The 13,528-nt window shown below is 35.2% G+C and overlaps 1 protein-coding gene across 2 annotated transcripts; it reads left to right on the top strand.

The window, feature by feature from the left end:
* Positions 1-15: 15 nt before the first annotated feature.
* LOC117422070 (prospero homeobox protein 1-like) lies at positions 16-11,860 on the top strand. Of its 2 annotated transcripts, none has more exons than XM_058987893.1 (5): positions 16-121; positions 2,845-4,481; positions 7,448-7,564; positions 8,905-9,099; positions 10,436-11,860. In XM_058987893.1, the coding sequence occupies exons 2-5, from the start codon at positions 2,940-2,942 to the stop codon at positions 10,601-10,603; spliced, it is 2,022 nt and encodes a 673-aa protein (XP_058843876.1). In that variant the 5' UTR covers positions 16-121; positions 2,845-2,939; the 3' UTR covers positions 10,604-11,860. The 2 variants fall into 2 exon arrangements, with proteins under 2 accessions (XP_058843876.1, XP_058843878.1); XM_058987895.1 differs by having other exon boundaries at positions 7,448-7,555.
* Positions 11,861-13,528: the final 1,668 nt, after the last annotated feature.

Below are 13,528 nucleotides of genomic sequence, written 5' to 3' on the forward strand. Positions count from 1 at the left end.
CTTTCTAATACAGTACTAAGAAGTATAATAAATGTAACAGTTACAGGGACCGTTCAGCGAACAGCTTTAACTTTACTTTCAGCGGAGCAGCGGTATCACTTCCTTCTCATCACAGACAAAGGTAAGAGCACTTTATCAATGGTAACAGTTTATATTATTCAATCTGAATATAACAAAGGTACAGGTAGATTTCGTTAAGCATTGATGGAAGTGTAAAACATTGTCTCAACCTGAGTTTATACGTGTTCTTTTAGTATTGTAAAACAAACAAACGGGAGAAAAAAAACCCTTTTGCATCCTCCATTACTACAGTTACCTGGAATTCCACTTCTCGGTCCAGGTGTGTACACTTCAATGAAACGACACACACTTTGGCATTGTCTTTAAAATAGAATATGGCAGAAAAGAGCTTTGTATAAAGTTAGTCATATAGTTAAGAAGCTTTATGTGGATGGCTGTTATTGGTTGCATACACGTCTGTGCCTCTACTGTTTCAATCTCCATTTTAAAATAATGTTTGCGATTAAATAGGCTTTTTAAAAAAAAATACAATACACCATACACGATAATCATAATAAGACTGTAAAAGGTTTCAAATACATAATTTGTAACATTTAGCACAATCTTGTATTATTATATAGTTGTTTTGAATACAATCACCGATGACGGCTTTGTCCGAATATTTTTTTAATTTTTTTAATTTTTTTGCTTATACGAGTTATTACCTCATATAAAGTAAATTCCATAACGCATCAAAATCAATAGAACCAGAAACTCCATGCAATGAATATTCGCTACTGTACAGCAGCACAATGATTTGAGTTGGAGATTAGTTAATGAGGCAGAGGGATCAAGATACTGGACCTGTATATATAGCAAAGAATCAGAGATTATTAATAAAAGAAAAATAAAACTTGAAACGCTTACCTAGCCTACTTATGAATACATTAGAAAGTATTTGAAATCAATGATATCGTGACAAAATTATTACATATATATATATATATATATATATATATATATATATATATATATATATATATATATATATATATATATATAAAATACCTCCAATGTTTGTTTTCAAACGCACTTTCCCTTGACAAAGTTATGTTAAATATACCGAAACATTGGGAAGTTATTCTTTGAGCAAAAACGTATCTCTCTGTCTCTCATATATATATATATATAGACTGGGCCTATAGTCAAAATAAAAAAAAAGTCTTTCATTGTGTTGTTTAAAGGAAGTAGGCCTATAATAATTTATTACCACAATCTAAACTATTATTATTTAAATAGTTCTTATAAATATTTCCCCTTTTTATTACTATTTAACAAGATAGCAGAAGTTAAAACCGTTTCTAAAGACAATGGGGTTTTTGTCACACAGTATTGGTGTATTCCTGTATGCATTATTGTATTAAAGACATGCATGCTGAAGCACACACAATAGTTTTAAAATGTGTAGTTAGAAACACACACAGAAAAATAGAGACGCAACGCCCAATAGCCATTGGCCATGCCACACGCAAGACAGCGTATTGTTCGTCTCATATTCAAAATTACTTTATGGAAATATAACAAACACAATGGGAACTATTAGTCATGGGAACATGCATTGCTTTTTGAGTGAAAATGACACTAATTGAGGGCTTCAATATGCAGAGGGTGGGATGGGTCTACTTAGACTAAACAAAACAAGGGTTCCAGATAAAACCATAAGACCCTTGTTTATCTGTTAAGTTTAAAATGATGTTTATTTGAACTTTATGTTTTATCGAAGAAAGTAACACTGGTTTGAGAAAATTTTGATTGTATAATAATAAACCTGTTGTATTATGAAACAGGTTTACTGTACTTCCAAGGGGGGGGGGGGGGCATTTTTTGTTTTTAAAAAATTGTTGGGGTGGCAATGTATATTCAGTGTGAATATTAAAATTACAGCATGTTCAGAATACCTAACATTTCAAAGCACCAATTATTTTCTAGACCGTGTGTTGTTTTTATTAAGCAGAATTTAAACATGGAGCATGTTGAAAGCTACCTTTGATTATGTTGGTTTCAAATTAGTAATTGAATGTAGTTTGGGCTGCTTGAATCACCCAAAGTACAATTTGTCTTAAAGCTTTTATTTCTTATAAGTATAGACTTTTCTGCTGTTTTATCCTCTACAACAATATAGAGATAACAAGTTTGTTCTTAAATATTATACATTGATCTCCTGTGTGGTCTCAGTAAGGAGAATCATTCTTTCTCTCGTTTCCTAATTAAAAGAAGGCATTTATAGTGTTTATAAACTTTTTTACACCATGCATATTAAACATCTTTTAAATGATAAAATAAAATGAAAACACTGTAATGTTCTCCAGTTCAGATCTTGGATCTTTTTTTTTTTTTGGTAATATAGGTAGGCTTTTTATACAGAAATAGCATTCAGATTTACTGGCAATATACTGTATATTATATATGAAGGGAGCTAAGAAATGAATGCAATGCACAAAGTCTGCCATCTCCACATTGTATGTTTTTGTATTAAACATGACTGATACTGTAAACATAGTTGTTACTATTAGAATTTTCAGTTAGACTTAGGTTTTAGACCTGCATTTATATTGAAAAATGGAAGATGGTTGAAAAATGTATATTAGTACAGTACATTGAAAAGAGGGGTAACAGCCCACAGTCCATCTGTTTTTGAAATGTGTTTTCTTTTAATTACTAGAGGAATTCCATTCTTGCTAACAACAAAAACAGGAAATTGTATTTTTTTCATAAGTTTTGTAGCTTTCTTTAAAATCAGTCTTATTTTCAGATTATTATTTTTTTTATACAATTGTCTTTCAGATATCTGAACACTTCTACATCCTACTTAATGGCATCTTTGATATATTCATCTTGAAAGCTGTTTTTATAATTAGTCTGAACGTCATAAAATCAGTATGAACCTCTCAGAGCAGAACATGCATAGCTCTACAGAGAGCTACCTGGTAGAGGACAAAAATGAACTGTCTCACTCTTCCTTCAAAAGAAATCTCTATGACGATTCCTTGAGGCTATACTCAAATGGCTCCATCATTTCTCAGCTATTGCGGAAGACAATACAGAACAAGAGGGTAGCAGAAGAGAGCCTTTTCTACCTGCCACCCAGTGCTGTCCCCAGTTCCACCACTGCAGACTTCAGTCAGGAGGACAGAAGCAGCAGCTCCTCAAAGGAAAGCACCCTGGAACCGTCGTCCCCGGCTAGTCAACCATCCACAACCACCAGCTTTGAAGCCGACGGGCCTTTTAATGAGCACCGCCAAGCCAAACGAGCCAGGGTGGAAAATATCATCAGAGGAATGGCGGTTTTTCCTAATGCGCGAGTTCCTGCCAACAGGGACAGAAGCGATCCCTCAGGAGATGCGAGGGAAAGCTACAGGGAGAACAAAAGAAAGCAGAGACTTCCTCAGCACCAGAACCACAGCCTGTGTGAAGCCCTGTCAGCCACCAGAACCAGCAATAAGGACGAGTGCCATCAGCTTAAAGAACAGCTTCAGTCTATGCAGAGGCTGCTGAGGCAACTGCAGGAGAAGTTCTTCCAAGTTTATAATGTCAGTGACTCTGAGCATGATGACCAGGATGAGACAGAAGAGGCTAGCTTTTCATCGCATACCAACAATATGAACACAGAGTTTATGGAGACTTCTAACTATGACTGCAGTGCTGGTTTTGATGGTGGCTTTGAAAAGATGGAAAAAGTAAGAGAGGCACAGAGAGATAGACTGCCCTTTGGCAACATTGCCCCACCGATGCTAGCTGATGGAAAGAATTTGTCCGATACATTAAAACACGAGTTATCCAGGGTGGTAAATGAGAGTGTGGACTCTGTTTTAAAGAAGTTCACCTCTGTATTGTCCAGCCAGACATCTCAATTGCAAAATGACCAGGAATCCATGTCTAATAACATGGCTTCTGAAAGCAAGAATCTACGACCCTATGCTCCGGAGCTGGCTCATTTTGAGGACAGTGTAAAGCCCAGACATTTCGAGTATTATCAAAATGCTGAGGCACTAGCTGACGAAGACCAGACAGAGGCACTGTCACTGGTCGTGCGGAAGTCCTCTCTCAATCATCCTAGTTCTGCAAGCCAAGGGCTTAAGAGGCCCTACCACTTGCCTCAAACACCTTTTCAATTTAACTATCACCAGGCAGTGCAGGAAAACCAAATACTTGAACATCTCCTGAAATATGGCCCTCATGGTCATTTTGGCAGCCACCCATGCATCCCCCCATCTATGGACAGGTCTTCACCAGAGTTGGTAGACATACCTTGGGAAGCCATCAAGGTCAGATCAAAAGTCAGCTCCAGTCATGTGGCTCACCAATCACGCCAAGCGACTCTCAGCCAGGTTCCAGTGGAGAGCCTCTGTCTTCCCCATGTAAAAATGGAATGTGGGGATCTTCAGAACATGGCAGAACGGAATCCTTATATGTCATTAAATATATCCTTTACTAAAATTGATTTCTACAAGTGTGTAGACAAAAAATCTAATTACATTTAGGTAAACGGAGGGTGATTTTTTCGAAATGCTGGTTTACCTAAATTTAGTTTATATTTGTATTACTGAAGATTTTATATTTGAGTTTTTGACGTTATTAATAAAATATTTTATTATTAAGCAATACCCTACATAGCAGAAATTACCGACTAAATAATGACAGATGACAGATGACAGATATATTCTGAGCTAAAACATTATGAAGAGAAAACACTGTGTGTGTGTGAGAGAGAGAAAAGTACATTTTATCCAGGATCAGTTAGGACTTGGGTACATTGAGAGTTCCAAAGATCTTCGTGGTAGTTTACCAGTGGTATAAATGCAACTATTTAAATGGTAGTAACAACATAACCTTGAGACCCTAGCAGTCAAAGAATAGCTCCAGGTCAGTGCCTGTTCATAGTCACTCCTTACGCTTACCTCAGTGGTGTACAGCTATAGACCAGGATGAGATTCCAGTTGAACACACAAATGCAGCCGTGTCTAGCCTATGCATTCCAATGCGTCACCGGCAAAAAAGTGATTTTCAAAAAATATAAAATGGGAATTTGCTTTGCATTCACGTTCAGCTGGGTATAGTGTATCATAATAATCTTTCTTTCTGCAAGTTTAATGTTATTCCCATCTAGTGTCTTTGAAGACCAAGGCAAACCAACAAACAAAATGACAATTTTCCTTTCTTCCCTTTCCAACACAGAAGTGACTCTTAGCTTTAGTGCAGCATTAAGACTTCCAGCAGAACAGACTTCAAGGAGAATGTTCTCTTTGATCTAGGTAACCCAAAAGAAAATTATAGCATCTTCTTTAATCTGAACAAAGTAATGACTAAGTCTGGAAAAAGACAAATAAAAAGGAATACATGGCTTTGATAAGAAATTGTGTGGAACAAGAGACTGATTTCAAAGGCAGAAATAGTGTTTTTATTCAGAAAATGCCATGAACTTTTGACTATATATATATATATATATATATATATATATATATATATATATATATATATATATATTATGTCGTAACAATAACAAAAGGACCCACATTTCTAGTTCACAGACTGGTCCATAATCACATCATATAGTTCCTACAGTATTAGCACTTTCTTATACCAGAATTGGTTATTTTGTACAGAACCCCTTCTCTCTTTTGTGCATGTCTTGGAATAAATATACAAGCACAACAAAGTACAATACATGTTGCACACTGCAAGTTAGCTTTAAGTACCTGCATGCCTGAACTGGACAGCCTTTATCCTCAGAAAAAAGAAAGTGGTTATATATTATATTTTCCTGTCTGTCTCTTTCTGACCTAGAAACAAAAATACAGCTAAGGTAATTCTGCTAGGCAGTGCAAAGCGGACCTAGGTTTTGATAGTCACATTAGATCAAGACTAGCAAGCAAAACAAATTCTCCCTTCTCTGTCCCTGTTATTCTTGCATTAAAATGCTTTTAGCATCTGAAGAAGATGTCACCTTGATTAACATTGTTCCTTGTTTGTGAAACAACAGCCAGGAATGAGACTATAAAAGCTGCTTATGAGTACATACAAAACACTATCACGTGTTCCTCTTCACAAACAATAATGGAGGTTAATTAAAATACATTTACATATCAAGTAAATGGGAAAAAAAAACAACAATCAGTTATGGCTCTTCAGAATACATTTAGTTAGCTTATTTAAAAAAAAAAAAAATCCTACCCCATTCCATGTATGTATGTGTGTGTATATATATATATATATATAAGGTATGTGCTAGTTCATTAACAGATGGGGTTCTTTAAGTTTTTGTAGGAACAATAACAAGAATAGTAATACCAATTAAACATTTTCTTACCTTTAATAACCAACAGCAACATTATCACAAACCCCCCTGCCCCTTCCCTCTTTTAATTTTGCTGAAGATTGTTTTTTTTTTTTTTTTGCTTGTTTTACTTTGTTTGATGCACCGACATAATTAGGTTTCAGTGTATAACAGCCACTGCTCACAAAACATCAAGTGCGCTATTACAGAGGTCTCAATTAGCTTCCTGGTCCTTTGAATAGCAGGGATAGGATGTTTATCTTAGAAATGAATAAAGCACTTTCACTTTTGATGGCCCAGCATCGAGACTGCCACGTCATTGAAATCAGTCAAATTATTAAAATTTAAATCTGAAGAAACCTACAAACAAAATCCAAATCTAGAAGGGAAACGATTAAGTAATAAAGTATGTACTCATGTCCCAGCACACAGAGAATAAGCTCGTAGAAACGAGGACAAAGGTTGAGTATTTCAATTGGTAATTGAAGTTCTTCGTCATAGCTTTTTGATTTACAGATGGCGACTGTTTAATCCTGTTACTGTGTTTGGAGAGGTATCGTCACTTTTGAATGTGTACCAGAAATCAAATTAGAACCCAATATTTCCATCAGCTTTGATCAGATATGTAATATTCCTCTAATGTTTATATTTTTAATTCTGAACAACAGAAATACTAAAATATTATCCCAATCTGTGGTCACAATACAGATTACATTTGGTGGTCCCCAATTAAATTTATTAGGTTAGTTTGCCAACATTAGCCTATAATGTAAGTGTGTGATAATTGAGCCTGCAGTTTAGTGAACCATGTCTTTGTCTAATGCGATTTATCAGGAATAGGAGACTAAGCTAAGAGTAAGGACAGGAGATGAGGAGTTGATTGTATCTATATAAACAAAGGCAATATTAGTCCATATTATAGTAGGATATAAATTACTGTACGAGGACAGAAGTGGTTTTTATATTAAACGCTTCTATTACTTAAAACAATATTCAAAAACATAGTTCATATCCTTCAGTTGGTTTATATTTTCCTGTACACCAAAATAAATATATTTGTTGTTTTACTAAATTTTGAAAGTGAATAAGCTTCGATCCTTAACTCTTGCATACATCCAGGAGGGTCTAACACCCAACCACTTGAAGAAAGCTAAATTGATGTTCTTTTACACACGGTATCCCAGCTCCAATGTGTTGAAAACATTCTTCCCAGACGTCAAGGTAAGCAAAGTAAGGAGTATAATAGTTTTCATATATTGCTTCAGATATGGCTATATGCATACAGAAGGGTCCAAAATATTTTGATGTGCCGTCAGCAGGAGTAGGACAGATTTTGTGGGGGGGCTATTAGGAAATAAAATAGACAGGAGCCGAACCACATAACCAACTCTCCTGTCTAGAGGAGAAGCAATGATCTATTGGCTTTTAAAAAGGGTTTACAAGCAGCATATGCTGGACTGCAAATCTGTGCCATTTTACTTGGAATGGCAAACATCCTGTAGAACTATTCAGTTATACGTGTGGTCAGAAGAGACAGACAACTGTTAGAGGAATATTGACAACTGCAGAAACAATGCTAATTAGTGCCTTCTTTAAAGCATATTTCATTTCTGAATCACGATTTACGTACAGTGCATACCGTACTGACTAGTTCTAACTACCTGCTTATCTTTTTTTTTTTTCCTACCACTGTACAACTCAGGGAAAATGATATGTTGAATTATATATCATTTATTGATGATGCTTTTTCAGTATGAAACAAACCTAAATGCAGACCACTTGGTTATAAATACATCAGTATTATGCATTGTGATATGTACGTGCTGTTAGGTTTGTTCAGATCTCTTTTTAAAACTCTGGAAACAAAATCATGGATAATAATATAAAATAAATGTAGTATTTGCTGAAATCAGGACATATTGCATTAAGAGGCTAAGAAATTCAACCTAAATATTTGTCTGGCCCATCCCATTGCAATCTGACCTTCCTAATGTAACCTTATTGACCGCTTCTGCACTGCTGACCTTATAGGCTAAGGGGAAGTCAGATGTGAGTCTGTGTCTCCTCCTGGCCCATGACCCTGCTAAGAGGAATCAGACTGAACAAAAGGGAGATAATCCTGGTGTCCGATTCCATTCTGTCAAATTACTGAGTCACTGAGAAGGAAGGCTGCTCCTGCTTTTCTACTGCACAGGCAATCACACCATACCTAAACCCCCTTTTTCTTACCTCAAAACTTGAGATGTACTCCATCAGTACACTTTAAATTCTTCCCCGAAACCAGCTACATGGTGGCTGTTTGCAGAAAATAGTAAAGTTTAATATAAGAAATAAAGGACACGTAGTCCAGTACGTTTTTAGTAATATAAATAAAATATGCAGGGATAAATATTGATATGTCAAACATTCCTTTCAAATGCCTGACATTAATGTGATCTGCACTGTAACCTTCAGTAAAGCAGAAATTAGTGTTGGGCGCAAAGCCAATTGGTTCAACAATAAAAAAGTAACATCTTCATCCTTCTAAAAACCATTGAACGCTTTCATTCAGATCACTTTTCTGCTTCCAGTTTAACCGCTGCATCACCTCCCAGCTCATCAAATGGTTCAGCAACTTCCGTGAGTTTTACTACATCCAGATGGAAAAGTTTGCCCGCCAGGCGATTGTGGATGGAGTGAACAATGCAAAAGACCTCACGGTTTCCAGGGATTCTGAATTGTTTCGAGCCCTCAACATGCACTACAACAAAGCCAACGACTTTCAGGTATGAAAGCACAACTCGTTTCTTTTTTTTTTTTTTTTAAATAGTTTTTTTAGTTTTATTACAGTGTTTGTAATCGCTTCAGAATAACCTTAAAACCTATGAATATAAACAGAAGCAACTTCAAAAATTAGCATACGCACTTTTTATTCAAATAACCAGGATCCAGGAAAGCACATATCACTCAGATCTTACCTGCAATGTAAAACCATAATAAAGGGTCCAGTATTTCTTTTTTAAACATCTTTTTGTCATGGATAATGTCGGGGACTAAACTAGTATCCATCTGATTCACATGAGGGAAGTACTTTCTGGCAAACAGTGAGAACAATTAGCAAAATGCTCCAGCTGTCTTTGGGGGGAGGGGGGGAGTGAATATGGGATATTGATTTCATATCTGTCCCACTCATACGAAATGCTTTGAGCCAGTTGAATATATTGCACAAAGTGATACAAAATTATTTTGTCGCTTTCTATTTAATTCGTGTTCATTTTGTTGAGCTAGATTTTGTAGCCAGGTCTAGGTCATTCTCATTATGGCAAACGCACTTACTGGCCCTCTGATCTGTATTATTTGCACATTGACAAGTAAATATCTCCAAATAGTCACATCTCAATGTGCCCTCGCACTGTCCCTCATGGTGCTCTGCACCTGTGTCTAAATCCATTATCTAAACTTTATAGCCGCTTATTATAGATCTAAACTTTAGAGCCGCTTATTATTAAACTGTGGGAAAAGGAAGCCACAGAGTCACACTAAAAACAACTCTGGATTAGTGGTACAGCACGCCTGAACAAGGCTCGGATTGCTACTGACGCGGAACGCTGAGAAAGATCCTGTAAATTCCGAGGTAGAAGGGAGTTTGATGGGAAATAGCTGAGAAAGTTTTCTTTACTTGGAACCAAGACATTCCTTTCCCAGGGATGGTTTTTGTTAGGAGCTAAAGGGAAAAATAACTTTTTCTGATAACATTCAGATAACTACTCTAGTTGAAGTAATGTCTCCAGATAGTTTGGCAGATTCTTTTCTTGATATGTCCCATCCAGTTAATAGAAACAAAACAAGTGAGGTGGAATTTGAACTTAAGGAACTAGAGGTTTCATTAAACATTTGTAGAAAAAAAAGCAGCTTATTCTAATTTTTTTTTTCCTTTTAAAAAGTTAGTTATTTTAAACATTTCCAAAAAAGACATGGCAGTCATCTGCAGTCCAAGTAGCCTCCCATTGATATCACTAAAGGATTCCTACTTGTTAAACATTTCCCCTTTAGAACCAGTTTCATCCAGACCAATTGGTACGATCATGTTCACGGACAGTAATGCACTGTTCTTTCCCACAGGTTCCAGATAGGTTTCTTGAAGTTGCTGAAATAACATTACAAGAATTTTTCAATGCCATCTCCATGGCAAAGGATACCGATCCCTCGTGGAAGAAAGCAATCTATAAAGTAATCTGCAAACTAGACAGCGAGGCCCCCGAACAGTTGAAATCTTCCAACTGTCTTTAAGAAGACCTCTCACAACCACTTATACTTTAACACAGATGGACGCTACTAAGAACAGCACCATCTGGAACATGACCCATAGATTAATGGAAAATGTATGGCATCTATTAAAATTGATTTACAATTTCTCTTTTTTCTCTCTCTCTCTCTCTGTAACGAAGTGCTATATTGCTCCTAATGGCAAAATATCTGAGAAAACCACATTGCATCAAAGGATAATGTATTGTTTATTATTTTTATTATTTTAGTTTTGGGGGGAAAAAAATGAACAAGTCTTACCATAAAAATGTTATTTAAAAAAATGAACATGACCAGTCCAGAATTCCAGAAGACCATTTGTGTTACAGCTCTTCAATGGATAAGAGTCTTGTTTTTGTTGTTTCTTTTAAACTGCAACCGTGGGCTCTTCTACCAAGTGTCTTGTTAGTGTTTCAAGCATATTCAACATTTTTAAAGTAATAATGGAGATGATAAAGTGTCTGTAGAACATGGGTGCTTGAGGCGAGAAAGATACTGTCCTAAAAAATAAACTGCAAAGAAGTCTCCAAAAATCAGTTAGTGTATGAGAAATTATTGCATAAGTATATTCTGTAAAAAAACATTTATTGATGTCATCTTAAAAATAAAAAAACAAAACATGTTATTTGTTGCACATGAGTGCAACATGTTAATTCCACAGGGATCCTATGGACATCTTAATCAAGTCTTTGTAAACCTTACAAAGACGTGATTAATGAAGCAAGAAATGAAGCAAAATGCATCCATTATTGTCCTCATAACGTAGTCTTATTTGTGTAAAATGTATAAACATGAAAATTATTTTTGTTTGCATACTGGTAATGTGAATAACTGTCCTTTCTGGTGTGTTTTTTTTAAAATGTAAGGTAGAAAATAAACAGTACAATGTTAAAATTATTTCTCTTTTGCGCACCTTTTTCAGTTTACTGGATGTGACTAGGCAGGCAGGAAAGTGTATATATTAAATTCATTTTATAATACAAATTGCAAACAGCTGGATGAAAAAAACCTTAAGACTTCAGACAAATTATTAGCTTGTTAAGCACTGATTGTTTTCTAGACAACATTCTTCTTCCTTTTATTAATCTAATGTTAGAAGCGAGTAAAACTAATTGATTGATTAAAGCTGTTTTATAAGGAGTGACTGCAGAAATGTCAAAGAGATTTTTTAAATTTATTTGCCTTATCAATTCTAATTAGATTGTCTCCATTTTAAAAAGTTACTTTACTGGAGTAGTAGAAATCGGGGGGGGGGATTTTATTTAAATTACTCGTTAAGCCAGTCGTGTATCAATCACAGCTGGGAAACGTGTTCATAGTAAAATTGATTTCATTTATGTTTTTCTTTGCTTTTATGAAACAATAAAAGGGGCTTTTAAAATTGGTCAAGACTTTATTTTTTATTTACAAGCAGAACGTACAAGAGAGATTGCAACATGTTAACAAGCCACACATTTTTCTCAAATCTATTATAAAAAACCACACTATTACAATCGCTCGGTGTAACTACATGAAGAGGAGTCGCTTCTGCTTTTAAATGAAAAAGTGAGACTTAAGATTTAAAAGCCCATTTCGGTGTTTCACAGAAAAAACACAAATTGAATACATTTTACTATTAACACATTTCTCAGTTGTGATTGAGGTACAGGAATGGCTTAACAGGTATAAATTTAATTTTTAAAGGAGAGCAGAAAAATTGGGGAAAAAAACACCAACATTTATTTTATCACGCTTTACTAACGGGTAACAACCATCTTACCAGCACATTAACAAATGCAGCTCTTTAGAAGTTAGTTGTTAGTTAATTCTTAGTAGCCTACTAAAGGTATTTTTGTAAATGTAAACCTTTGCTTTGCATGGCTTCCATCCTATACAGGGGTTACAGTTTTGTTCAATGGCTTTCAGCTCCCCCACTATAAAATATGTTCCAGTGCCACTGCCGTGAGAACAAAAACTACTTGAAAGAGGATAAAGCACAATTGTTTCTTGCGGTCTTCACAACAAGGCAAAGAACTTGCAACGCAGCAAGGAACAATTTGCTTATAGGCTAAATACTGTATCTGACAGCAATTTAATTGTATTTTACCAGAGAATGAATACAAAGACCAGAAACCAAGCACCATGGACTGGACCTTTTTACACTTGTTCTTGCAACACATTTGTAATTCAAGGTCTTTATTATTATTATTATTATTATTATTATTATTATTTTTTTTTTTTTTTTATTATTATTATTATTATTATTATTGAAACGTGGAGCAAACACATAACGTGAACATCATCTCAAGTAATCTCCATCATATCATGGTTTAAACTTGTACTTGAAGACAGGCACACTCGTTCTTTTTTGTCATGGTTAAACCCAAGACAACACAAAAACAGCACTATTCCGAATTAAATGTGGACATTAATAAGGTGTTTATTTTAAACTAATTTCAAAAGGGAAAAATAATCACATATGTCTGCAAAATATTGCACTGCACCACCATTCTAAAATATTAATGTTCTTCCAATACGATAAAAACATACAGAAATACTAAAGAGACTACTACAATTATACTAGTTTTGTATTTTTAAATAACACATTTAATTACAGGATATATATACTGAAAAGTTACATTGTTCACGGTGTATAAAATGTACATACACCAATGGGGAACTAACCACCCCCACTGGTTCTGCAAAGATCATGCACGTCTTCTATTCAACAATCACGCTCCCGCACGCATAAAACAGATACATAACATCTGGATTGCATTGGGACAAAACAAACAGCACTACAACCAAACACCTCCTTGCCTTTGTATATATCTGTTATGGCGTTGCTGAACATGATATCCCTTTTAATTCCTTATTAAGAGCAAAACAGCACTTACAAATATTTAAAATGTAAACGCTATACAAGTCCAA

The sequence above is a fragment of the Acipenser ruthenus genome, chromosome 15 (assembly GCF_902713425.1).
Source record: "Acipenser ruthenus chromosome 15, fAciRut3.2 maternal haplotype, whole genome shotgun sequence".
Lineage (NCBI taxonomy): Eukaryota > Metazoa > Chordata > Actinopteri > Acipenseriformes > Acipenseridae > Acipenser > Acipenser ruthenus.